Source organism: Cyphellophora europaea (assembly GCF_000365145.1).
Source record: "Cyphellophora europaea CBS 101466 unplaced genomic scaffold supercont1.1, whole genome shotgun sequence".
Taxonomy (NCBI): domain Eukaryota; kingdom Fungi; phylum Ascomycota; class Eurotiomycetes; order Chaetothyriales; family Cyphellophoraceae; genus Cyphellophora; species Cyphellophora europaea.
In genome coordinates this window covers 1554551-1578800 of record NW_008481797.1, presented here as the reverse complement: position 1 = coordinate 1578800, position 24250 = coordinate 1554551, and the positions used below count along the sequence as shown (strand labels likewise).

At 51.3% G+C, this 24250-nt stretch overlaps 7 protein-coding genes across 7 annotated transcripts; 3 read left to right on the top strand and 4 right to left on the bottom strand.

Annotated features, from left to right (window-relative positions):
• Positions 1-832: 832 nt before the first annotated feature.
• On the top strand, positions 833-2240 carry HMPREF1541_00577 (uncharacterized protein; the record flags this gene model as incomplete). The annotated part of the gene is made up of 5 exons (XM_008712883.1): positions 833-969; positions 1018-1085; positions 1139-1362; positions 1413-1820; positions 1872-2240. The coding sequence occupies 5 exons, from the start codon at positions 833-835 to the stop codon at positions 2238-2240; spliced, it is 1206 nt and encodes a 401-aa protein (XP_008711105.1).
• A 972-nt stretch (positions 2241-3212) lies between these two features.
• HMPREF1541_00576 (uncharacterized protein) lies at positions 3213-4193 on the top strand (the record flags this gene model as incomplete). The annotated part of the gene is made up of 1 exon (XM_008712882.1): positions 3213-4193. The coding sequence occupies one exon, from the start codon at positions 3213-3215 to the stop codon at positions 4191-4193; it is 981 nt and encodes a 326-aa protein (XP_008711104.1).
• A 1066-nt stretch (positions 4194-5259) lies between these two features.
• Positions 5260-7446, bottom strand: HMPREF1541_00575 (uncharacterized protein; the record flags this gene model as incomplete). The annotated part of the gene is made up of 1 exon (XM_008712881.1): positions 5260-7446. One exon carries the CDS (start codon positions 7444-7446, stop codon positions 5260-5262), a length of 2187 nt encoding a protein of 728 aa, XP_008711103.1.
• Positions 7447-8494: 1048 nt separating this feature from the next.
• Positions 8495-12163, bottom strand: HMPREF1541_00574 (uncharacterized protein; the record flags this gene model as incomplete). Its single annotated transcript, XM_008712880.1, has 1 exon — positions 8495-12163. One exon carries the CDS (start codon positions 12161-12163, stop codon positions 8495-8497), a length of 3669 nt encoding a protein of 1222 aa, XP_008711102.1.
• Positions 12164-12903: 740 nt separating this feature from the next.
• HMPREF1541_00573 (uncharacterized protein) lies at positions 12904-14396 on the bottom strand (the record flags this gene model as incomplete). Its single annotated transcript, XM_008712879.1, has 3 exons — positions 12904-13131; positions 13178-13772; positions 13837-14396. 3 exons carry the CDS (start codon positions 14394-14396, stop codon positions 12904-12906), a joined length of 1383 nt encoding a protein of 460 aa, XP_008711101.1.
• A 1082-nt stretch (positions 14397-15478) lies between these two features.
• HMPREF1541_00572 (uncharacterized protein) lies at positions 15479-18026 on the bottom strand (the record flags this gene model as incomplete). The annotated part of the gene is made up of 2 exons (XM_008712878.1): positions 15479-16616; positions 16663-18026. The coding sequence occupies 2 exons, from the start codon at positions 18024-18026 to the stop codon at positions 15479-15481; spliced, it is 2502 nt and encodes an 833-aa protein (XP_008711100.1).
• A 1664-nt stretch (positions 18027-19690) lies between these two features.
• HMPREF1541_00571 (uncharacterized protein) lies at positions 19691-21228 on the top strand (the record flags this gene model as incomplete). The annotated part of the gene is made up of 3 exons (XM_008712877.1): positions 19691-20923; positions 20971-21100; positions 21149-21228. 3 exons carry the CDS (start codon positions 19691-19693, stop codon positions 21226-21228), a joined length of 1443 nt encoding a protein of 480 aa, XP_008711099.1.
• Between the last annotated feature and the right edge of the window lie 3022 nt (positions 21229-24250).

Genomic DNA, 24250 nt, shown 5'->3' with positions numbered 1-24250 from the left:
GTTGCCCCTTTCAACAACCGGGAACAGCTTGGCTGGAGATGCCAATTGACAGGCGTCGAGAGCAGGCCACTGCACGATTCGACGATTGTGCCTCCCCTTTTTCGTATCCCAGTTCTCTGGCGACCCACCACGTCGATCCTTCGACTCACCGGGCAAACTTGCCGAAGATCAAAGGTGCCACCGTACGACAGAATTTGTTGGGCGCAAGCTGGTTCTTGCAATTACGGTCTGCTATCAGTGAGCGCGCGTACGCGGCTCTCAGGCTGGTCCTCTACCAACTAGCGAGGCTGAAGATGCCAACTTTCAGCTTGGAAAAGAAGAGATGACAAGAGATCAGACTGCAGTACTCCATAAGTAGATCTATCATAGACAGGGTTGAGGACCGTTTTCGTGCGCGGTAGAGACAAGACAGGTCCAATCAACGCCGCTGACTGGACCATGGTGTGGGCCAGCTTTGCGTGGCCTGCCGAATTTGATCCTCTGCAGGCGAGAGTAGACGGAACTGGGCGCCGTCAGAGTTCAAGCCGCGCCGCCCAAGCTGCTGCAGCAGTGCCCCATCACTCTCCCGCTCCCTATCCTTTTGGCTTTTGCGCAACTGACCACCGTCACGGATTTTCATCTGCTCCTTTTCATCCAGAAAGTATACCTTTCTCCTGCGCGCCATCACGGATCACTCGTCGTCTATCCTGTTCGTCGCTCGCTTGCTTCTCTCTTGATGTCCGTGTGAAACAGACCTCCCCTCAACCTGCTTCAGTCACACGCCTTCGTCCGCCCCTCGCGGCCGTTCTCCTTCCACCATTTCCTCACCCAGACTCATCCATCGAACGCCACCATGGCCGACGTAGAAAAGAAAGTCAGAGTCTCCGGCGAGCAGCAACGGCCATCTGAGCCCGTCTTGCCAACCGTCAATCCCTCTGCAGAGAAGTCGGAGCCTCCGAAAGCTGCTCTCCATCCCGCAGTCTACGTTGTGTACGTCAAGTTTTGCTACCCTCATTTTCTCGACTAACAGGCCTGGAGAACATGGATCAGTTTCAGCGGTGGTGTCATTCTTTTCAACAAATGGCTACTCGACACACTTGGATTCAGTAAGACCCCATCGGTGCACAGCCAAGGTGTTTTATTGATTGACCAAATCTAGAATTTCCCATCACCTTGACAGCATGGCACATGGTCTTCGCGACTTTCATGACCCAAGTGCTTGCGAAAACCACAACGCTGCTTGATGGGCGCAAGACCGTCAAGATGACCGGCCGTGTCTACCTACGAGCGATCCTTCCCATCGGCTTTTTCTTCAGCTTGAGTTTGATCTGTGGCAACAAAGCCTACTTGTATCTGTCGGTGGCATTCATCCAGATGCTCAAGGTAAGAAAGATACACGTGCGTGTTGACGAGCGAAGTGCTGATCTCATCAGGCTACCATGCCCGTCGCAGTCTTGATCGTATCCTGGATCTTGGGAGTAGCTCCTGTCAACTTTAAGACTCTCGGCAATGTCTCGCTCATCGTCGTTGGTGTCGTTATTGCTTCAATCGGCGAGATCAAGTTCGACCTGACTGGCTTCCTCTACCAAGCTGGTGGCATCGCCTTTGAGGCGACAAGATTGGTCATGGTGCAGCGCTTGCTCAGCTCTGCCGAATTCAAGATGGACCCACTCGTGTCACTATACTACTTTGCGCCTGTGTGCGGTGTGATGAACACTGTGGCGGCTCTCGTCGTTGAGGTGCCCTCGATGAGCATGAAGAACGTATATGATGTGGGCATCTTCATGTTGGTCGCTAACGCCATGGTGGCATTCCTGCTGAACGTCTCCGTTGTGTTCCTGGTGAGTTCCGGTCGCATCGTGACAGATGCACCAGGTGCTAACAATCCGCAGATCGGCAAGACTTCCTCCCTCGTCCTCACACTCTGCGGTATCCTCAAGGATATTCTCCTGGTGGCCTGCTCAATGCTCATCTGGGGCACGCAGGTGTCTCTCACGCAGTTCTTTGGCTACAGCATCGCACTCAGTGGATTGCTCTACTACAAGCTCGGTGCCGAGCAGCTCAAACAGCATATTAGCCAAGCTGGCCGATCATGGGGCGAGTTCGGAGCAACAAGACCAGTTGCCCGGAAGCTCCTGGTTTTTGGCCTGTTCATTTTTACCGTCCTGCTATTGCTTGGTGGACTAGGACCCACCTATGCTCCCTCTCAGACCCAGAGTGTCAAGGACTATCTCAGCTCTGCCGGTTTGCCTGGCAGATAATAAGACCCGCTCAGACGTGCGGAGGGAGCCAAACGGTGCGAAAAGCATGTGGTATGACAATAGACGAGAGAAGTGGCTACCATTTGACTGAGCAGTGTTACAACAGCCATTGTATGAATATAATTCTCAGAACGATAGTTCCAAGGGCGCCAGGGCGTCAGGATAGAGCACTGTTTGCTAGAAACATGGAATGCAGGCAATTCACGCTTCATCTAGATCTACATGGTTTTGGCTCGGACTTGCGGCCGGTCTGTAGAGCCTAGAAGAGGGAAAGTCGAGTTCAGGGCAATTTTCCCCAGTCCTTGCGTCTTTCGGGCCGCTTTGCCACCGCTACTCGCGAGCACGGGACCAGTTGGACCCGGAGAAAAGAGAGACAAGCTCCGCTGTTCGCAGCTCAGCCGAGTGTGCCTCAGCTCCAGCGTTGACGGTTCGCATTGGAGTCAAAGAGTCAGCCCAAGCTTTCTGGTCTGTCCTCTGGTTGGAGGTTGTTGGCTGTACTCCCAGCCTCTGAGGATCCGCTCCCTCACCTTGGCTCAGCATGCACGCCATGCTCATCTTTACCGTGCAATGCCCTTTGCGCCTTCCAATAGCATCCTTCCGATCAAAGGCCTGGTTCCTGACCATCCTCAACTGTCAACTCCACCCGCTCTTCTATGCACCTCATCCTCTGGAGTCTGGCAGGCTTTGCCCATCACGGCTGTTCTTCTTCTTGTCGCTCTTGACCTTTTCCATTCTTTCCTTTACTTCCATCCATTCTCCCTTCCCTCCCCCATCGCCTCACTTGGCCTTTACCTCTCTTCGATCTTGGGCCTTGTGCTAATCTTTCACTACACCATCACCACCATTTAATATTCATTCTACCGTTCCTCCGTTTTCTACCTTAGCCACTATTGCCCTCTATATCTTAGCTCTTATCCTCACCGCTCTCTCTCTCTCTCAGCCTCGTCTGTCCTGACTCGCAGCCTGGTCACTATGTCGTCCCTTCACCAACAACTCCCTACCCCAACCGACACTCCTAGTCGCATGGACTATGACGAGCCTTCACCATCCTCTTATGCACATAACTCCACCACCTGGACTCCAGTTGATAGTATGACCCCAATCTCCACCAATCCTTCACGCAAGCGGTCACGTGACGAGACTGCTTTCGACCTTGGGGACGATGGCTCGTACTTCCACGCTGCCGAAGTCAAGCCTCCGGCGCCCATTCCGGAGGAGCCAATTTACGGTGAAGGCATGGTCCTGATCAACCCCAGCACTGGCATAGCACTTTCTGCAGACTCACAAACCGGCACGTGGTACGAGGAGAAGGCCGACCACGAGACTTTGAAGCGTGAGATCGAGGCCGCCAACTTTCGGCCAAAACTGCCTACCAGCCGAAAGTCCGTCCGCCTGTCGCAAAGTTCTATCAACGCCGGCTTGGAGGGCTTCATCACCAATAACGCTCCTATCAACGCTCCTGCCAGTCCGCCCAAGACTGCTTCCTCTCATCCAGAGATCGACGAGGCTACAATGGCTCTCGGCATTGGCTGGACCAAGATTTCGTCTGACGAGAGCATACAAACAGCTGCTCGAGGCTGGGGGAGATACCTAGAGAACCATTATGCGCGACACGTCCACGGTGCTGAGATTCTGCTCAAGAGCAATGGGCTTAATGCCTATCTCGTTGGCTGCCAAGAGGGCTTCTACCTCTTCAGCGAGAATCTTCTGGAAGGTCGACTAGTAAGCCGTACCTGGGAAGCTTGTCTCACCAACCTTCGATCACAGCCAATAATCTTTGAAGGTGGTGAAACATTGACTGCTGAGAGGACACCGGGACCTGACACGGAGGTGAAGCAGACGTGTCCGCAACACACTGTTACTCCTCAGAACTGGGCTGAGTACCATCGCTTACAGAGCGAGAACGGCGCTTGGGCTGGCACAATGGATGCAGATTCGGTCATGGCCATCTGATATCGCAGTCAAAGTCACACATGGTGGTGACCATTGTTTTCTGCTTCCCGCCTTCTCTGCGGATGACCAAGTCTGCACTGTCGGGGTTATCTCTACGGCGTTTGAGGCATCATGTAATCGGTCCAGGTTTGACCGAGGAAGGACTCCGGCATATATCATGAGCTGCGACGGCTTCGCGATCAAAATTTCCGCATCACATCATCACATCACACGGCGGATGTAGATCTGTATCATAGACAACGATCAATAAAAGCATTCTGGCGCTAGTCAAAGCGCCGCAACTGACCCACTTCTCGTCTTCCCCATCGCCATCCTCCTCACCACAACTATTGCTGACCTTAAACCACCACCATACTCCCTGCGAGCTTCCTCCTTTGGCAAATTCGTCATCATTGTTCCCCGTGTCCTCTTGCATCTTCTTGAACTCCTATCTGCCTCCCTGCATCTCAGCAGACATATACCACCTTGGTTCATATCTTTCTCATCTGCCTGACAAACTCGAGTGTCATCCTAGAAAGATACGAGATACCTTTTGAATCACCTAGGCTGTCCACGGTGGTGCGGCGGTCTTACGACTGACCAATGAGAAGCCTGAATGGCTGTGGACCAAGCAAAATCATATCGCTGGTCAGTAGTAAGCATGAACAAGAGCGAGCGAGCTCTACTGCAGAGTATGGGCGCTCTTTTATTAAATTAGATGAAGGGTACCTCATGCCAGAAAATCGATAGCGTTTAACGTCAAGTCCTGCAAACATTTTGTTCGAAGCCGTCGTTAGAGGAGCCAGGCGCTGAGGCGCTCGGCGTACGCCATTGAGGCTGGTATTGATGTATCTTGCCAGCTTCCAGTACTCCGAACTATAGTCATCCCACAGAGGACACCACTGGGATACTCCTTAAATGTTGCGTGCTTCATCAGATCGTTGACCACACGAATTATTCCGCACGGAGGCTGTTTCGGGGGAGCGTCGAAAACTCGGGCGAATCAAATGCAAAGGCTCAATCCTGGATCCCTCATTCATCCTGCGATGAAACTTGATCGAGGGACAACCATGCGATCTGTACGCCATCAACGTGCCTTTTTGCCCCTCTGCTGATTCTCACCTGCTTTCAACACTTTCCTCTGCTCCACCAAGCTCATCTTCCCTTTCTTCCTGGCCTTGCCAAGCGTCATCATGAAGTTCTTCTTCCTCGCCTTCTCCTTGTTGGTCGTGCTCTTGCCCTGCTCCGCCTTGCGCTCCTTCTTCCGAGCTGCCTTCGATTTGTGCTCCTCTCGCTCATCCTTTTGCTGCTGGAGTAGAGCCATCTTCTGCGCCCTCGTGGCCTTGCCCTGTGACAGCGATGCTAGACCTTCAATCTCGGCGGCCGTGAGCGGATCATCAACATGTCGCTGTGCATTCGTCTGCTGAGCCTGATGATGAGACTTATGTCCTTTCATAAGCGAGGAAACTGATGCAGTCGTGCGAAGCTCTTGCAGCTTTGCCAGATCCGCCGGCGTCAGGATACGAGTCATCGCGAGGTTTGGTTTGTTCTTGTCGCGCTTTTCTTGCTCATTCTCCTTGTTCTCATCCAGCTTGGGCTTCTTGGGCGTTCGCTCATCCTCACTATCAGATATGTTGATCTCGTCATCGCTTTCGACATTGATCCAGCCCCCCGAGTCATCACTGTCGTCTTCTTCGATGTTCCATGCTGCCCAATCTTCCTCATCATCTTCCTCGCCCTCCTCAAGACCCTTGTTTCGCCTCTCTTCCTCTTTCCACTTCTCAAGCAAGTCCAAGCCCTCGATTTCGCCTGCTACTTCTGCGCCATAGCGATGCTGGATCTGATCCCCGGACTTGAGATTCAGCGATGCATCTTTGCCACGGTCCCGTTTTTTCAGCATCTCAGCTCCGACCTGCCTGTAAAGTCCCATCAGGCCTTTGGCGGCCATCATAACGCCCTTGTCTTTGCTCTTGCGGTACATAACCAGGTCTTGAAGCAGGGTTTCATTCATCGCCAGTGGCTGGCGTACACAAATTTCTCGAATGGCGTTCAGGCCAGCCGCAGCTACTTCTCCGGCCGCCGCCTCGGAAATGAATTCGTTGGCGATCTTTTGCAACAGGGGCTCGAGGACATCCGGAGGTACTAAGTTGTGCGTTGCCTGGGCCAAGGAAGCCAGGAAGGAGGTAACAGAAGGCTGTCGAGGCGTGAGATATTTCAAAAAGTACGAGTAGAAGCTGATGACAGTCAACTTGTGCAGACCGATCAGCCTGGAAACCAATTGTAAGACCTGCAGCTTCTGTTCCAGGTTGAGCTTCGAGCGTGTGTTTTGCAGGTGCCTGGAAAAAAGATCTTCTGCAAAGGACTGAGGGTCGTGCAACAGGTGTAGCGCCGAAAAGTTGAGCATATGCGGTTGATTCTTTTTCTTCTCTTTCCGCTTCACGATCGCGGCTGCCTTCTCAAGTTTCCGCCCCGCCTTCTTGCTCTTCTTGTTAACGCCGATCTGGTGCTTGAGCTTGCCCATGTCGATTCGCTCTTCATCCGAGCTCTCATCCTCGAGCTCTTCACGTTCTTTGTCGCCTCCCAGAAAGAATCGCACACCGCCAACAATGACTTTCTCTTCTTCGGCAAGCGCGCATTCCTTCATGATCTCAACTGCTTTGGCATCCGTCCATAGTTGCCGTTTCCACATCTCTCTTGTGATCTTGACCGCCCATAAGGCTTTCGGCGAAGATTTATCGGAAGTGACAAGGTTGTGCAGATCAGTCTGGAGAGTGCGGTTCAGCCGGTGGTTAATCGTTGGAGTATTTGCTGAGCGCAAGTCGCTCAAGATCTTCTGGAACAATAACGCCCGAAATGTCTTGCTCGGCGTTGTAGTAAGAATCGGGAAAAGACACTGAAGCAGCGTTATGGAAGTGATGATCTCTTTCTTACGCAGCAGCATCAGACTACCAACGATCTTCTCTCGCAATTGAGACTCGAGTTGTGCGTGATAGAGTGACAAGAGCTCAATCAAGTGTGACGAGAAGTCTTTAGTATGTTCTTTGTAGCAATCAGACACATGCGCCACAAACTCAATGAGCTCTCGGAATGATACGAGGCCGCTATCGGTCGCTGCACTAGGTGACTGAACAAAAATGATGCGTTGGTTCTCATATTGCATGTACTGGTGGAGGAAATCGTTCTCGTACGAGGCAGGATCACGCTTGATCTTGTTCTGAAGATTGGGCAGGTCTGCCTCAACCTTTTCAAGAGCGGCCAATTTGCGTTTGACCATTATGTCGCGATGTCGAGGGCTACAAGGAGTTGCTTGATCTGCTCTCGAAGCCGCGACTTTTTTCTTTTGCGGCCGCCCGCAAGATCGGCCGCCGGACGCTTATCGATAACGGCATTAGCGGGTTCGGGGGTTGGCTTGGCAATCACATGTTCAAGTCGACCAACGTGCCATTTGCATCGAAAGCCAGCAAAGGGCTACCCAGGGCAATAATCGATGTGCAGGGTCCTCCAAAATCAATAGCAGATCATACCAAAAAGCTTCGGCTATGAGTTCAAGGAATCTGCCCGTCAATTCGAGCCCTGCTGCGCAACGGACAACTGCAGCAAGGTCAGACAGGCGTGGGTTTCATCGTGTCAATTTCAAGGTATTGTCTATGTGTGTTAGCGGTTGGTATCGACCAATATTGCCAAGGTGAGTTCCTGTGTCCGTTAGGCTAGCAGAGTCATCGGAGGTCTCGAGAACGTGGATCCAGTGGTCGTGTCGGGGACCAATTGTTGGACTCCATCTACAGCGTATGCACTCTATATTGTCCGCGATGCCCAGTACCAAAAGAGGCGTATGGCGGTTCCAGACTCTTCGTGCTGAAAATGGAGCAATTTCATGGTCATGCACTCCATGTTCGACGGCAGCCTGTAGTGGCACGGAGACGGTAGCACCACGTACGAATGGCGGCAGGATGCCCCATTGGGCAGCCTCGGAGGAGTTACAAGCGACAATGGGCGATGGGCTCGACTGTTGATGGGCAGCAGCCGGACTGCTACCTCTCGCAGCCCTTTGCCTCGCTGAAGGCTTCAAAACCATACGATTGCAGTATCGGACGGGCTGTCGCGCTCGGGCCGGTCTCAGGTGATCAGCCATGAACGCAGCCGGTCGAGGCACAGCAGGAATGGATAACAGTCAGCAGGGGACGACTGCAGAGCAGATCACTTTGCTAAATCCAACAAGGTAGAGCCCAACTAGAGAGAGTGGAAGGACTCCATAAGCTCTCTAAACTTCACTGGCTTTTTAAGATAATAGTCTGCGCTAAAACCAAGAAGGTAGAGCCCAACTAGCGAGAGTGGAAGAACTCCATAAGCTCTTTAAACTTCACTGGCTTTGTAAGATAATAGTCTGCCCCAGCATCGAACATTGCCTGGCGAGTGCTCTCAGCTCCTAGACCCGTCAGAGCAATTATCACAACGCCTTCTGAGACATTTGACAACTTCTCCTGCCTGCGGATGATTCGAGTCGCTTCAATCCCGTCCATGATAGGCATGCTGATGTCCATCACAATATACTTTAGGTGATTAGCTTTGCCGTCACCAGCCACGAACTTTTCAAATGCCTGAGTCGCTTGCAAGCCATCTTTCGCGGTCACATAAGACAGCTTCGATTTCTTCATAAAGGCAACTAGAAGGCTGAGGTTGACGTCATTGTCCTCAACGAGGAGAACGGTTGGAAAGTCCTCGTCTGCAGAGAAGCTCTTCTGTGATCCGACACCTTGAGAGCCCAAGGTACTTGGATGCTGGTCGTTGCTGGGATGGCTCAGCGCTTTGCTGGGCAGAGTGCCGCTGGCGGTGGCTGTGTCTCTCGATTTTGGTCGGTAAGTTGGCTTGTGGGGGCCATTTGTTTGGCTGCTGATCTCAATTGAAGAAGAATCTTCTTGTTGCAAGATATTGCTGGGGCTGTCCACCACATTCGGGTGAATAGGCTCAGTATCCGAACCCTCCACAGGAGACTTCTCAAACGATCTGACTCTTTGAAGACATCGATACAGAGCTCTTGCAAGCTTGTGTGGGCCACATGGTTGTGAGATGATCTCCATGATACGTCCGACGTCGGTCAGGTGGTTGATGCCATTGGCAGCCAGTGAAGCACTTTCAAATGCGTTGGTTGCCATGATGATTAAAGGCACTTCCTTTGCCGTTGCTGGGTGTCCGTGCTGACGCAGCAGATATGATATTGGGGGCGGCTCTGCGTAGACAAAGAAATCCGCGGTCGTGTTTTCCATTGATTTCGATTTTCGAGTACGCATTCCAAGCCAGTCTTCCGCCACATTGCGCAGTGCTGACTCCACCGTCTTGTCGGCTTCATCGACGTTCAAGGATTCAGCTTCGTCGAGGTTGGGATCCAATATGCACAAACACAAGCCTGGCGTCTGTTGACTTACAGTGGTGAGGATGTCGCTGACGTCTTCCGATGGTGCAGGGGGTGGGACACTCGGGATATTAAGGAAGATCTTGATCTCGGTACCAACCCCCTTTTCGCTGGCTACCTCAATCCGGCCGCTCAAGGAATCCACAATTTGGTGCACGATGCTGAGCCCGAGCCCCGTCCCAGCAGAAAGGTAAGACTCCTGACTGAAAGGAGTGAAGGCATGATGTCGCAGAAAGTCGGCAGACATCCCCTGCCCAGTATCTTTGACCTTGATGCAAACCGCGTTATGAGTCGCATTGTATGGTTGGGTCATGTCTGAGGTCATGGAAACTAAGATAATGCCGGTGTCTGTATATTTGAGCGAATTACCGAGGATATTCATCACGATTCTTCTGATCGCGCCCGGCTGCGTTCGTACCCACCAGTTGTCGCATTTCCGCAACTCCAGAATCACACGTACAGCACCAGCAAACTTATTGGATCCTTCTTCGACATTTGATCGTATCTCACCGGTGGAAGCGCCGGGGCTGTGGGTGAATGCATCAGCAATTTCTTCCAGGTGCCGTGCGGCTGGGCTTCGAAAGGTCTGTCCCGCATAGACAGCCTCCACAGCTTCTTCGAAAAGATCGGCTAGATTGACATCACGTTCGAGGCTTGACCTGAAAATGCTCGATTTGCTCGACTCATGATCAGCTCCCTTCGAACTTAGCTGCCTCCTCTTCCTCGGTAGCCTGTTTGACATCTGATTGATTTTAGAATAGTCCAGAACATGCTCAACGGTATCGAGAAGAGTCTTGGCACAAGTTTCCACTGCATGTGTCATGGACGATTGAAAGCCGTCCAATGCCGTCTCCTGCAGAAATTCCGTGCTCCCTAATATACCATGTAACGGTGAGCGAAGCTCATGTGAAATACTAGCAATAAAGGTTGACTTGGCCTCATCTGCTGACTGAGCATCAAGGCGGGAAACATTCATCATGATACTATTCCCGAATGTTTTGAGGTAAGTAAGATCGTCTTGAATGGCCAGCAGGCGCTCGGCTCTTCGCGACCATAAAAATGTGCCCGCACACCATCGGCGTTTGTTGAAATCCCAAAGTGGAAGCCAGATGATGCTCCTGGCGCCGGGCATCGTGCGAATGAGCTCGGATGCGACAGCCTCTTCGGTGACACCAGATGCACGACCAACAATTTCCTCAACAGCCGAGGAAAGATCGCCTCTTTTCATAGTGCATCCTCCAGCCTGACTCTCACTGGCGGAGATATCGCCCGTTTCCGTGAAATAGAAAACTTTGCCTCGCGGATATCGTTTTATGAAACGTGCCAAACCCCGTTTTGACAGCGCGAGGGATTCAATAGTAGGCGCATTGGCTGTCGATGCGGCCGACATATCCAAAGCGTACCCCAGCATTTCACAGCTATTTTCGTTCGAGGTCAACATTTGAGGATCGCGATCAACACTTTCTGAATCCGTCAATGCACTGCTGTAGTCGGGAGCCACGGACGTGTCATAGTCGTCACTTGTGGTAGCATTTTCATCGGAGTGATGATTCCCCTTGTTCCGTTCAGAATTGCCACGCGGGTTGCTGACGCTAGTCGAGCTTGCATCGTAGAATATGACACCATCAGCAGCAGTGCATCCTCTGAGGATGCTGGCAGCACGACCAAACACTTTTTGCAACTTGGTAGGTTTGGCAGGTTTGATATGTTTGGGCGTGTTGCCAACACTTTGTAGATCCGACTTCGAGTTTGTGCTGTTCTGCTTAGATGGCGCATCACTTTTGCGATGGCTAGTAGGCTGATCATATGCTCGACTCGGATCGCTTCCGGAAACGTCGTCTCGCTCGATATCATCGGAGCTTTTCTGCGGCGTTACCTGGTTCGCAGAGGCCTGCACATCTCTCAACAGATTCGGATCGGCATTTGTTATCGACATGCCTTTGAACAGCCCAGTGACTTTCTCAGTGGAAGCCGTGCTAGATATGTCTGCGTCATGGGTCGAATGCCGCACCTTAGTCTTGCTTTTCGGTTCGTCCACATCGCGCATAGAAGTCTTGCCTTCCAAAAACCGACCGAGGCCTGTAACCAGCTGTTCACCACGGTGTCCGGCTGCATCGGCGTATACTAACTCTAGGTGACACATAACAATCTCTGCCATGTCTTGCATGAAGATGAGTTCTGACGGCTTCAGACCGCCCCGCGGTTTATCGTCTGTTATGGTGTAGACGCCAATGTGATATCCTGCTTTGCATCTGATAGGCACACCAGAATAGAACGTCACGCCTTGACCAGCAGTGGCATGGTCTTTGTAGCGATCGTCTCTTGTGAGGTCGTTAATTACAAGAGCTTGACCAGTATGCTGTTGGGTTTCGTTGACGGCCGTGTATTGAGGAGGTTCCAGAGCCGCAGCAGAGATCCCCTGAGAACGTGGAAGTGAGGCATTCCCGAACCGTAGCTTGTCATCTTCGTCATCTACTGGTAGTTCGGACCGGAGGGACAGAGATTGTGTGGCCTCAGCTAGGATATATTGGTGCGCATTATCGATCAGAGTGACTATCCCCCTCTTTGCATTTAATCGCATACATCCTAATTGTGCAAAGGCGATGAGAGTCTTGTCGTGGGAGGGTCGGAGGGGCGATCCATCAGCAAGATGGCGTGTGGAGGATGTGTCTTCACCGTAATTGAAACCAGATGATGACTCAAGCCATGTATGGTAGTATCTGTTCCACGAGATTAGCAGATAGATGCAACCGACAGGGCGGTTTGCGTGCACCGATGAACTTCTCTTTCCCTTATTCGCTCCGAGGTCATGTTAGGCTTGCGCACCTGATTGCGTGACGCGTCGTCGCCTTGGTCGAATAGACACAATCAGACTCCTATCTGCAGTGCCAGAGGGCCGATATGGCGCAGTGGGACAATGTACACACGGAGCGTAGAGTCGGGCTGTGGTACCTTATCATACGCAGGACCCGTCCGCGGGATTTGGAAATCCGTGGCCTGGGCCCTGCAGATCAGGCCTACGTCAGCGGTCCACATGCAAATCCAGACTCGAAAGTTGCGCCTCTGCCACTAGTGTAGGGGATGACCCCGCATAAGTTCGCGGCTGAAGCCTGCGGCTCAGCCAGAAAACACTCAGAAGCCCCCAAACAGCGGTACCTCCTCCGGAACAAAGCGGCAGTAACCATTAAAGCATTGGCGACTGGTCTCGCCGGTGCGTAAGGTACGCCGCAGCCTGTACAAGCAGCAAACCCTATGTGATCGTGGTTCCGATCTTCCAGAATGGGAATTGTTGTCAAAATTGCATTTGTTCATCAGAAGTGTCTATTCAAGCACGATCCATCCCATAGCACCCACCATTAAGACACACACGAGGATGGTGAGGATGGCGGCGCCAGCCCTGTCTCCATCTGTGATGTCCCTGAACTCCTTGACACTGTTGTCAGTCAGGCCAGTGGTAGGGTTGCTTTCCGACTGAGCTCCCGAGTCTTTGGTGAGAGGCGCCATACTACGTTGTAACATGGAGGCTCCAACTGCTGCGAGTGCACTCATCTGTGGTCATGTCAGCAGAATCTCATGCGGTCTGAAACCTGCTTACCTGTTCGCCAACGCCAGATTGTCCTGTATGGACGTTGGTGTACCACATCTGACTGCACATAGTGCCCGATGTTCCACCAGTGCACTGTCCAGCGGCACCAGCGGCACTGGACATCAGCTTGGGATAGATCGTGTCCCAGGTGTCGGGCACCAGCAGCGCCGTTACTGCCAACCATCGGGTGAGATATGCTTTGAAGCTCTTTTGGTCCTGGTTGCACAGCTGCTGCTCCTCACATAGATACTCCACCATGGTATTGCCTCCCTTGTCTTCTGGGAAGTAAAGTATCATGGTACTCGCAAGAAGCTCGTCGACTCTTTCTTTCCATGCAGCGTCTTCGGTGTGATTATACATGTACGCAGCGCCAGCCAGCAGCACACCATAGTTGTAGCTCCAGATAAATCTAACTGGATCACCGCAATCCTTCTCGGCGTTGACGTTGTCCCAGATATAGAGAAGTTCATCGTCGGTCCGGTCAAACATCAGACTGTCGGCCATCCAGTCCCAAACCATGGTTGCCCAGTCTGCGTAGGTCTCGTTGCCCGTGATATACGCTAGCCGTGCGGCAACTTGAAAGTTGCCACCGTTCGAAATCATACTGTAGACAGTCAACATCTGGTCGAGAGCGCCAAAAACAGGTGACGGAAAGGCTAAGAACTCACTTTTTGAGATGGTAGCCACTGTTCACTGGAATTACTTGCCACCGGAAGCCTCCACCACAAGTTCTTGAATCCCAGTGGTTGGTCTGGAAGTTGAACAGCCCTTGCGCCAGGGATAGATATGACGGATCGCCTTCAACTTCTGACTCTGGAAAGTTGGCTTCGGCGGCATCCAGAGCAGTGAAAGCCCAGAAAGCCTGGTCGTCAATACCCATACTCCTGGATTGATTCGGCGGGTTGAAATTCATATCTGGGCCTCTCTGTGCTTGTATTGACTCGATCACGAATTGGTTGTAGGTGTCATCACCAGTATATTGCCAGTAGTTAATCAGTCCGCCCCACATAGCACCTGCTTGCCACCAGCAGTACACGCCTGGGATTTCTGGATTGCACTCCAAGCCTCCGGGTAATATGCCGACCGTCTCACCGGGATCGTGACCTTTGTAGAAACTCATCATATCTTGGGCGATGGTAGCGGCGCCTTCCCGTATTGAGTCTGCGGAGTCAAAAGAGATGTCTATAGCGAGCGCCACTGGCGCAAGAAGTAGTGCAGACTTCCACATGGTGAAGTACAGAGCTGTGGGAGATCGATTCTGGCGTCCGGCGCTTTCTGGGTCGAAATCGGCTCTTCTGAGAGTATGGAGCGAAGAAGTGAATATGATGTATCAGAGAGCGTCAAGATTAACGAGTGTGTGTAGTATTAGGTCGTACGTGAGGAAGGTAGGAAGGATCGTGGACGCTTGCTGCACGCGAAACGAGAGGCTATGGGAAAGACTTGCAACCGCTCCGGGCCAACATGCTCAGCGGCGGATCTTATGGAGAGAACCAACCTCATCAGGGAACGGGGCGCAGCACGACCACACGTCAAGTCTTGGAGGGGTCAATTTCGACACTCAAGACTTCAAGGAATACCAAGACAAGTCTTGTGCAGCTCGGTTCCGGCTTGCGATCCCATCAACCAGGCGTATCATGCGAGGCGAGCCATACTATTAACTTACACTGTGACATTGCCAGCAGTTTTGGAAGTTCTTCTTGGTCATTTTCCAGCAGATTGCATGGTTGTAGTGTGAAGCAGCACACAAGAGCAACGGGTGTTGTTTTGGGCCGCCCAGGTCGCCCAGCTGCCAAGGGCTCCATATCCCACTTGGCAGGGGCCTCGCCCCGCCCTCTCATCTGTCCTCCGCCAGCCGGATCCAACGATCATAGGGGCTAAGGAGGAGCTCTGGCGATTGCCAAGAAACCCCCTTCATTCGAAGCCGGAGTCTCGGACACGTTTGGAGCATAGAGTGTGACATGCTGCAAGTCCTGTTACTTTCCTGCCTCGACTCCAAGAAACAGGCAGGCCCTGAAAGCGTTTCTTTTCCCCGTCGACATTATCAAACCCTCTCAAGTCCGGCACTTCAGAGTTCCGTCCAACATTTTTTTTGCTGCAACCATCGATTACTCGGTTAAAGCTGCATATAATGCTCTCATTTGAACAAGCCTGCCGACACGAGGTCGAGAACGGATGTCAACGTACATCACGTGTTTCTGTCGATCATTGGCGGTGGGCTCAGAGCATCGCCGCGGGTAATTATACCGGGTATCATTCAATCGCAGAGGTCGTGAAAATACTATATATATAAGCATACCATCGTTTGGCTCATTACCCAGCAAGCCTGCGATATTGCTCGATCGCAGGGCTCATCGCTCCTGAGTTACCATCCATATCATGCATGCTCTTCACTCGACTCTTTCGTTTCCAGTGTCGCCGAACGTTCGTGCTCGTCTGCATGTAGTCGGTTCCGGTGCCTTCTCCCTCATCTCTCACGTCTTCGGTGCACCTCATGTAGAAATGAGGATGTTGGGCGGTGTGACTCATCCCACTACTCTGCATGTCCACACGCCATCGCTTTCCGTATGCCGTCCCTGTCGGTCCAGCTCCACAGCTACCGGACAAGCTCTGAGATGGCGGGCTCATCACAGCTAGCGCGAAGAGGTTTTGCGGCTCCGTGTAGTCTGTCACCTGACCATCTGTGCACAGATGTATGAACAAGTAGACCAAGGCAAATAGGTTGATCAAGAAAACAACGAAAAGAATAACGTAAAATATGCCCTGCCAATCTTCACTGCCGCCAGAAGCGTAATCCTTATATCTGACAGATGCAGGAAAGGTCTCTTGCGAGGGAGGTCCTGCCGGGCGGTCAGTATGATTGAAAGGTGCGTGGAAAGATGACATTATGGCGGTGGAACCAGCCAGTACAGCCAAGGCTTCCCCGATAGAAGGCAGATCTGGATTTAGCACTGTTTGATCTCCATTGTGGCGTGGGGTCATCTGCGTGATTATCCTCGCAATCGATGCATTGCCGTCAGATATTCCGTGGCTGAGTGCGTTGGCTTTCAGCCATTCGGAGCCGATGTCCTCCCAGTTGGAATCCCAGATGCCGGAAGGTGCATCGCGAATCGTTTCAGAATACGGTCGAGTGTTCTCCGGATCATCGTCGCAATGAACGGTAAGCTCTCCGCCGGATTCGGCTGCGTGATACTTTGTCGTACAGTGCGGATACTGCATCACCTTTATAGAACACAAGATATGATCCGAAGTGTTGAGATCGTCAGGCGGAGTGCCCAGTAGATAGACTGCTGCAGGACCCCATTCAAGAGAGTTGTTGTTGACGGTATTGTATACAATAGGCAAATGCGGGAAAAGTGGAGCCGGGGCTGCTCCATCGTTGAAGAAGTCACCGAAGCCGAAGATGTCGTCCACCACTGTTGAGCTAGCAGAATGAGGGACGGTGTTGTTTCTGCGAATGTCAGTGGGGGCACAACGTTGAAGCTTGGGGCTCATACGGATCGTATATAAGGGGCTCGACCTCTTCAGTGGACATGCCGACGCAAAGAACATTGATCGCAGGAGCTGGGATAGATCCAATGACATAATACTCCCCTTGACCGGCCAGCTCCTCTGGCTGTGCAATCTTGTTGTCGGGATGTCGCGCTGCACGAATGAGGTTGGCGTGTGGCATGGCAACGGTGACGTTCTGCACGAGACGTCCATTAGCCGAATCATTGGTAACGTTCTCACCACTTGGAGTTATCCATTGGCCAACACATGTGGTGTTGTCCCAGACCAAAGAGACGGGCTTGGGTCTTGAATGAATTTCCACTCTGCTGTCGCTGTCGCCTGCGTCCCTCGCTGCGGTCCAATTGGCCAGATAGGACTGGAAGTTGTGATATGCCTGGCCTGCGTAGTCAATCTGTAGGCAAGTCCCCCCTGCATCCGCATCACCCTGAATTGGGGTCTCACAGGCCTCAGTCAAGAATGTAGCATTGGCAAATACCGTGTCGACCATGCCATACATGACTCTCTTTTCCCAAGGGCCGAATTTCAGCTTCGGCGAGGTCAATGCCTCGGCAGCGGTGGTATAAAATGTGGCGGCAAACGTTGCTACCAGGACCAAAGCACCTATCAATGTGGGGCCAGCATACTTGAGAGCACTACCGTGAGTAAAAATGAGACCCGGCTGCAGAATCCAGGAGCGCATGGTCATTTCTGCGATGCTGATGCCCGTTCGATTTATTGGTTTCTTGGCAATCGCTCGACGGCTGAGAATTTGACCAATTGTTGCGACCAGAACTGCCACGAAGGACAGCTCCACCGTCTTGGAGAACAGTGCACTCAGCAAGGTAGCTGTAGAATATGACAGGCCGTCAGCGCCGATGCGTCGACCCCATCTTGGTTTGGCAAGCGCGATGCCCAGAAAAACTCCGCTGAAGCAGAAGGTATAGACTGAGAGGAAGAGCACGAATATGGTGATGCCCGACCAAGGCTTGACGAGGATATCTCCAGAGGTAGGACAGTCGACATGTTGGTGGCGATCCGGACTCAGTAGACTGTATTGCGACCCTTGCGTACCATTGTAAGAAGTTCTGTGTGATGAAACCCAGTCGGGTGACGGGAAGCCAGCACTTAGACCTGGGGTGTTCTGTTGTGTTGTACTTTGACTGAAGTGGCGAGCGCTCTCTGGTGATCGCGGCGACACAGGTCTCCGGGTGGAATGTTCGTAGTCGATATTGAAAAATCCAAGTCCGGCCGCTGATGGATGCCTACTGTCTTGGTCGGCATTGACATCACCTAGCGGAACATTTTGGTAGTCACGACCACCTCGTCCATAGATACGGTTGAACGGCGCCAGATGATTCAAAGCCGCCATAGTTCGACGTACTCACAGCTTGGTGTCTGGCACTGTCGTCAAGGCGACTACGGAACATGACAGTTCTTGCGATCCAGATGTAGACTGCTAGAGACGATCTGCAGAAGTCGCCTCCAGATCTTAGCTGAAAGGCGTGAGGACAAAGGATTGTCAAATAGGACGGCTGGGGCAACCGCTTCGGACTTAGATAAGAAGGGAGTGCGGATCTTGTGCGTGGTTACTGTAGTAAGGCTGAACCGACGTAAGACCATGAGAGTGGTCTTCACGAAAGACCGACGATAAGAAGACTGTGTTGAATCATGTCTGCGGACTGTCGTAATCTGGAGAGCTCCCACAGGCCGTAATAGTCGCACTTACCGCTTAAATGAGCAGCAGCAGGGATAGCAAAGGAGCTCTTGGGCATCTGGATTGCCCTAAGGCTATGCTAAATCTGAATCCTAGACATTGATGGATGCAGGACCTTGGCGGTGCGCCTCACCGTGGGATAGCTCGCTTTCCGACCAGCCACCACCCCCGCCATGCAATGGCAGACAAAGAATCGGGGGTTGCTGGCACTAACAGTCCCGAGCATTAAGGCTTGCCCAACGTCAGAAAATCTGGGAGAAGATCACCGAGACAGCTTGAGAGTCTTGCTACAACCTGAACACGGGGAGATGCGCCCGCAGGTCTTGGCGAAGTTTTCATCTCCACTCTGCCTCGCCGCTTCGTCTTCTCTTCGTGCGCGCACTCGACGTCAGCAGCTTCTAGGTATCGTCATGGACACCTGGTCCAGAGACCTCAGACGGCTGTGCGGCATGTACCACGGCAGGTTGGGGGTACACGTGTTCATTCTTCGACTTCGCAGCAGATTCGTCTGGGTTGTTTCTATTAAAAGCTCGTACTGAAGCTTGTTTCGAAGCGAACATTCTGTAAGAGATTGGCCCCAAACCGATGCCGCGAGTCAGGAAACGCCGCCGTCATTTCCGCAATGTAATTAATACGCCTTACCTCTGGCCTGGTGTGGAGGTGTGACTTATCGATACTGATTCAGGTGCGACTCTGTCTTCCAGTAAAGCCATATCTCGTCCAAGAATACCTCGTATTGGAGATCAGCCTTACCTTGGTGCTAGACCTGGTGAAGGCTTGTCAGTAAGTGGACCTTCATATCGCTGCCAGCTATCGAATTTGCTTTTGAAGAGGTAACAATGCGGTATGTTTAGAGTTTTGATCAGTTTATCAAGTCCTGCACCTGACATCGGTCGCTGGTCAGCACGGCGTACTCATGCAAGATGCAAGCGTGGCCGTCTCAAGTCAGTATCCTGTTTCGCGACTGGATTACCTAATATCCGATGGATCTGAGTGTCACGATACGTCACAGGTAGCTTGTACTGCCTGCAAACCATGGGGTCCTCTAGTTAGTCGTTCATCTTGCAAGACAACCTGTATCGGCATCAACGGTGGGAGTCCCGGCTCGGCTAAACCCCGCGACGGCGGGGACGGGCAACCCCCGAACACCGAGGTTGTCATGCGGGGCACAGTATAATTTCTGGAGTATCCCTTCGCACCATCGCAATACCGGTCGAGTTGCCGTTTGTCCCCACATGACGCTGCCGGAGAACACGGCGACGTCCGTGTCAACAGAAATACATGAAGCTATGATTGCCTCTTCTTGGGTGAATTAACTCATGGAGCCTTGCAGTATTCTACCGCGCGAGGAAACCCTTGCTGGACTCCCTCCCCCGTCAAAAAATACCGGTTCATCAGATGAGGTCGCCAAGCTACAAAGTCAGGGCAAGCTACCGATACTCGTCGTACTTGATGATGATCCGACCGGAACTCAAACTTGTCATGGCATCAATGTCCTGACCGTCTGGGATAAGCAAACTCTTGTCGACGAACTCAAATCCACCAATAGTGGTTTCTTCATCCTGACCAACTCGCGCGCATTGCCAACGCTCGAAGCAAGGAATCTCGTCAAGGAAATATGCCTCGCCGTCAAAGATGCTGCATCTACTGTAGGCAAGGAGTTCGAATTCGTCATGAGGGGTGACTCAACCCTTCGAGGACACTTTCCTGACGAGCCAGAGGTCGCCGAAGAAGTGGTCGGTAAGGCTAATGGCTGGATATTGGCTCCATTCTTCAGACAAGGGGGTCGTCTCACCATAGACAACGTTCACTACGTCGCGGAGGAAGACAAGTTAGTACCAGCAGCCCAGACGCCGTTTGCGAAGGACGCCACCTTCGGTTACAAGAACTCCGATCTTGCAAAATACGTCGCAGAAAAGTCGACAGGAAGGATTACTGAGGGCGATGTGGGCTCGATCAGCTTGAATGATATCAGAACTGGTGGGCCTTCTGCGGTCAAGAAACAGCTACTTGACCTGCAGAAGAAGGTCATCATCGTCAATTCTGTGGTCGATGAGGACATGGAGGTGTTCGTCCTCGGTCTTTTACAAGCACAACAAGAGGGACGAAGATACATCTACCGAACCGGTGCTGCCTTTGTCTCGACACGACTGGGCATTGAGCAAATCCCACCTTTAGGGCCTAAAGATTTGCAGATGGATACGACAGCTTCTGCTCCGGGTGGTTTGATCGTGGCTGGCTCTTACGTGCCGAAAACTACAGCGCAGCTTGAGTCGCTAGTGCAAGGTCGAGGTGATTGCTTGCGGACAATCACAATCGATGTTGAGCAACTACTGGCTGATCCCGACAACACGCGCCAGACCGTGAGATCAGCAGCGGCTGAAGCGGATAAGATGATTGTACAGGGCGAGGACGTTTTGATAATGACAAGCAGGAAGCTCATAACCGCCGAAGATGAAGTCTCAAGCTTGAAGATAGGAAGCACAGTCGCTCAATCCCTGGTGGACTTTATGGAACTGCTTGAGCAGAGGCCAAGATACGTTATTGCAAAGGTGCGGAGCATGCACTAAAGATGGAACAGATGCTAATCATGCGATAGGGTGGCATCACGTCTTCTGATGCGGCGAGCAAGAGTCTGAGGATGCGCAGGGCCGAGATCGCTGGGCAAGCTGCCTCAGGAGTGCCATTATGGAGATGTCATGAGTCCAGCTCGAAATGGGCTGGCATTCGTACGTATCACATATATCCTTGCGCTTTATTCCTACTAATCTGCCCAGCGTATGTGGTATTTCCCGGCAATGTTGGTAGCAACGAGACTCTGCGCGACCTTGTGGCGGGATGGGCAAAGCAATCGTGAGGTTTCCAGGACCCTTGCCCCACGCCAGCACTAAAGTGATGTCGTATCAATACCATGCTCGATCGCCCTTGCGTAGCTAGAGTAAACGCAAATTAGGGGTCTCGTAAAGCTACTGCACTATGTGTCGCAGGAAACGGCATCGCCTAGAGAGCTTGGCAGCTCTCGTAGCGTTGCGGGTCCAGAGTACGCACTCCAAGTACATACGAACTGTCCAGCTACGCTAGATATTTATTACCGAAGATGCACTGAGTCTCATCCTTGTGAGAGTCCCCCTATATGTACTCCTTATGATTCCGAGCAACCTTCAGGTCCTCATACCTAATGTACACTCTCGGGCTGCTTCCCTCCTACTACATTACTCTCTAGTGGGTGTACCCTCTTGGATAGACTTCTTTAGCACACTCGAGGGGGTTTTCGAGTATCCTCTTGAGCTACTCACTTTAGCATTGTCCTAGAGCACTCTTTCAAAACCGTGGATCGAGACAACTTGGCATAGCTACTACTGTGTAGATAAAGTCAGAAATGATAGTGTATCTATACCTATTGAATTATGCCAAGCTTGATGTCATCGTGGCTAGTGAGTGTGCTCTAGAGACACAACACTTATGTAGCCTCCCGTGATGCCACAGCAATCAATATAACACTAGGTGCCTACTTAATACTGCTCAATGCTAGCTAGTACTAACTAAGTTGGGCAATCAAGGATGTGGTATAATGATCTTCTGCGACGTTTTCACACACCATCATTACTACTATCTAGGACATTCTTGTGGGAATATGTGTGTGTTACACATATATGCTGCGTCTAATGGTACGATGAAGTAGTAGGTATCGAAAGTGTGACCAAAAGTAACAATTAAGGTCTTGAGATACCTCAAAAGGGCATGTAGAGGTTCTCTCTTACTACTTAATTTATCTGGGCCGCATTCAAAGAGTGACGAGTGCTCTGGGCATACTCATAAGAGTATTATAAGTAGAAACCTGCTACCCTGTACCTAGGTAGTATGATTCGCCAAGAGAGTATCCAGATACCCTTTTTTGGGAGCGGTGCTAATACATGGTGCTAATATTGCACTCACAAGACCTAGGTACTAAATACTACTCAAGAGTAGATGGTAGTTCACACGTCTACTTGAATACGCTCTACTATCATCACTAGAGTTACATGTTTTGCAACATTTCCGAGTAGGTCTATACGATTTCAGACTTGAGTTACTACTGTCTTATGCGTTCATTCTAGACAGGCTGTAAACGGTCGATTTCTACCGTACGCTCAGTACTTCTCGTGATGTTTCAGAGCACGCACTTTTCGCACGCACACGCACTTACTAGTCACCCTTATGTCAGGCTTAGTAGAAATTTCTACACTAGCGCGCTACACATTTCCACTCTACCCATACTTAAGACGCCATCTCCTAGCACTCTCTGATACATCACCTTCCCAGCGAGCCGCTGTATTTGGGAGCCCACCTCCCCTTGAACACCACCTATCTTGCCTGTTACAAGGGATCACTTGAAAACCAATCTGTTACGTACCCAGCAGTCTTACTCAGGTTCATCATGGATAGATAGCCTAATACTATGTGTAGATGACCCTTAACTTGCCCTGGATTTGCATTAGACTGCTCTGGACCTACCTACTCCAAACAGCCTGACTTTTCAACTTGCTAAAGATCTCTACTAAATCTAGTAATATACCACAATAAGTCATCAGTATAATGCTTGTGAAATAGTCCATACAAATGATATATCAATAAAATTCCATGGAATACTAAAGAGTTCCAAGTTCATACCTACCTAATGGTTTGAAATTACATTGTAGTCGCTGGGTCCAGCATGGTTCCGGGACAGGACGGTTTAGCTCAACTGCTACGAAGCAGTACCAGTGATCCAGAGCAGTGGTGTGCACCTAGTGTGCACCTGGCGTAATCCCGGTGTGGTCCTTCATAGAAAGGCATGATGATATCCTTCATCAGTTTTATTCAGACCGCCTGAGGTGTTACCTAGGGCTAGGGTGTGCTTGAATTCTGGTGCAAACCTTGGTAGAGTAGTACTGTGTGCGGATGATGTGTGCGTGTGCGAGCGGAAAATGCGTGCTCCTTAGACACAACGATCTTTACAAGATATACAATGATACTAATATTGAATATCAGGTGGTCTCAGAGCTCCTATCCGCCTCTACAAAAGAGAGTCAGCTCCAAATAGGCGCAAAGGTAGGTTAGGGTAAAGCCCAAGTCAGGGTGAAGTTATAACTAGGTTTAGGCTAAATTGATCCTGTGCTAAAATGTTGTAAGTTGTCAAGTCCGAGTTTCCTGGCTACAGTAGTACCCTTGACTCGAGTCATCGCATTGGGGCCATCAGACATGCATTACACCAAAAACAACAAGAGCTGACTACGGCTGCCGATTTCCTGGATCGAGCAATCGCGCGATCACATGTAAGTTCTCATCGCCCGAGGTGCCAGCGATCAAATACATACTTAGGAGTGGGAGCTCGCGATAAGTTCTTCCTTATATCTGTACCACGCCTGAGCGTGCATTCAATTGAAGAACACCTTAACCGGCAAGTTGAGTGGTAGCCAAAAGAACCAAGAGTACTAGGTAGTGCATACACAATTCGCAGTGATGTGCCAGGAGGATGTACTAGGTCTTTCGAAGGAGGGATCAACCCTAAGAAGATGCCGCAAAAGAACGTCCTAGTAGCATGCTGTTCACTCCCCGGTAAATGCACTACGAGAGGCGGTGCTCCAAAGTCGTAGCCGAAGGGCGTACTCAGGCATATGCCTCTAGGTCATTTTAGCGCCATGAGCGTTTGGAAGACCACAAAAACTGCATCAGAAGATTATCCTCGAGCAGGAAGAAGGCCCCCAACAACCTCAATAATTGCTTTACTGAAAAGATAATCAATGGAAGTAAATGATTGTGGGAGACATAGTTGCTGCCAAGTGACCAAAACAGGACAGATGCCCGTTCATTGGGCCAAAGAAAGCTAGACCAATGCATTCCATCGGGAGGTAAGGCCT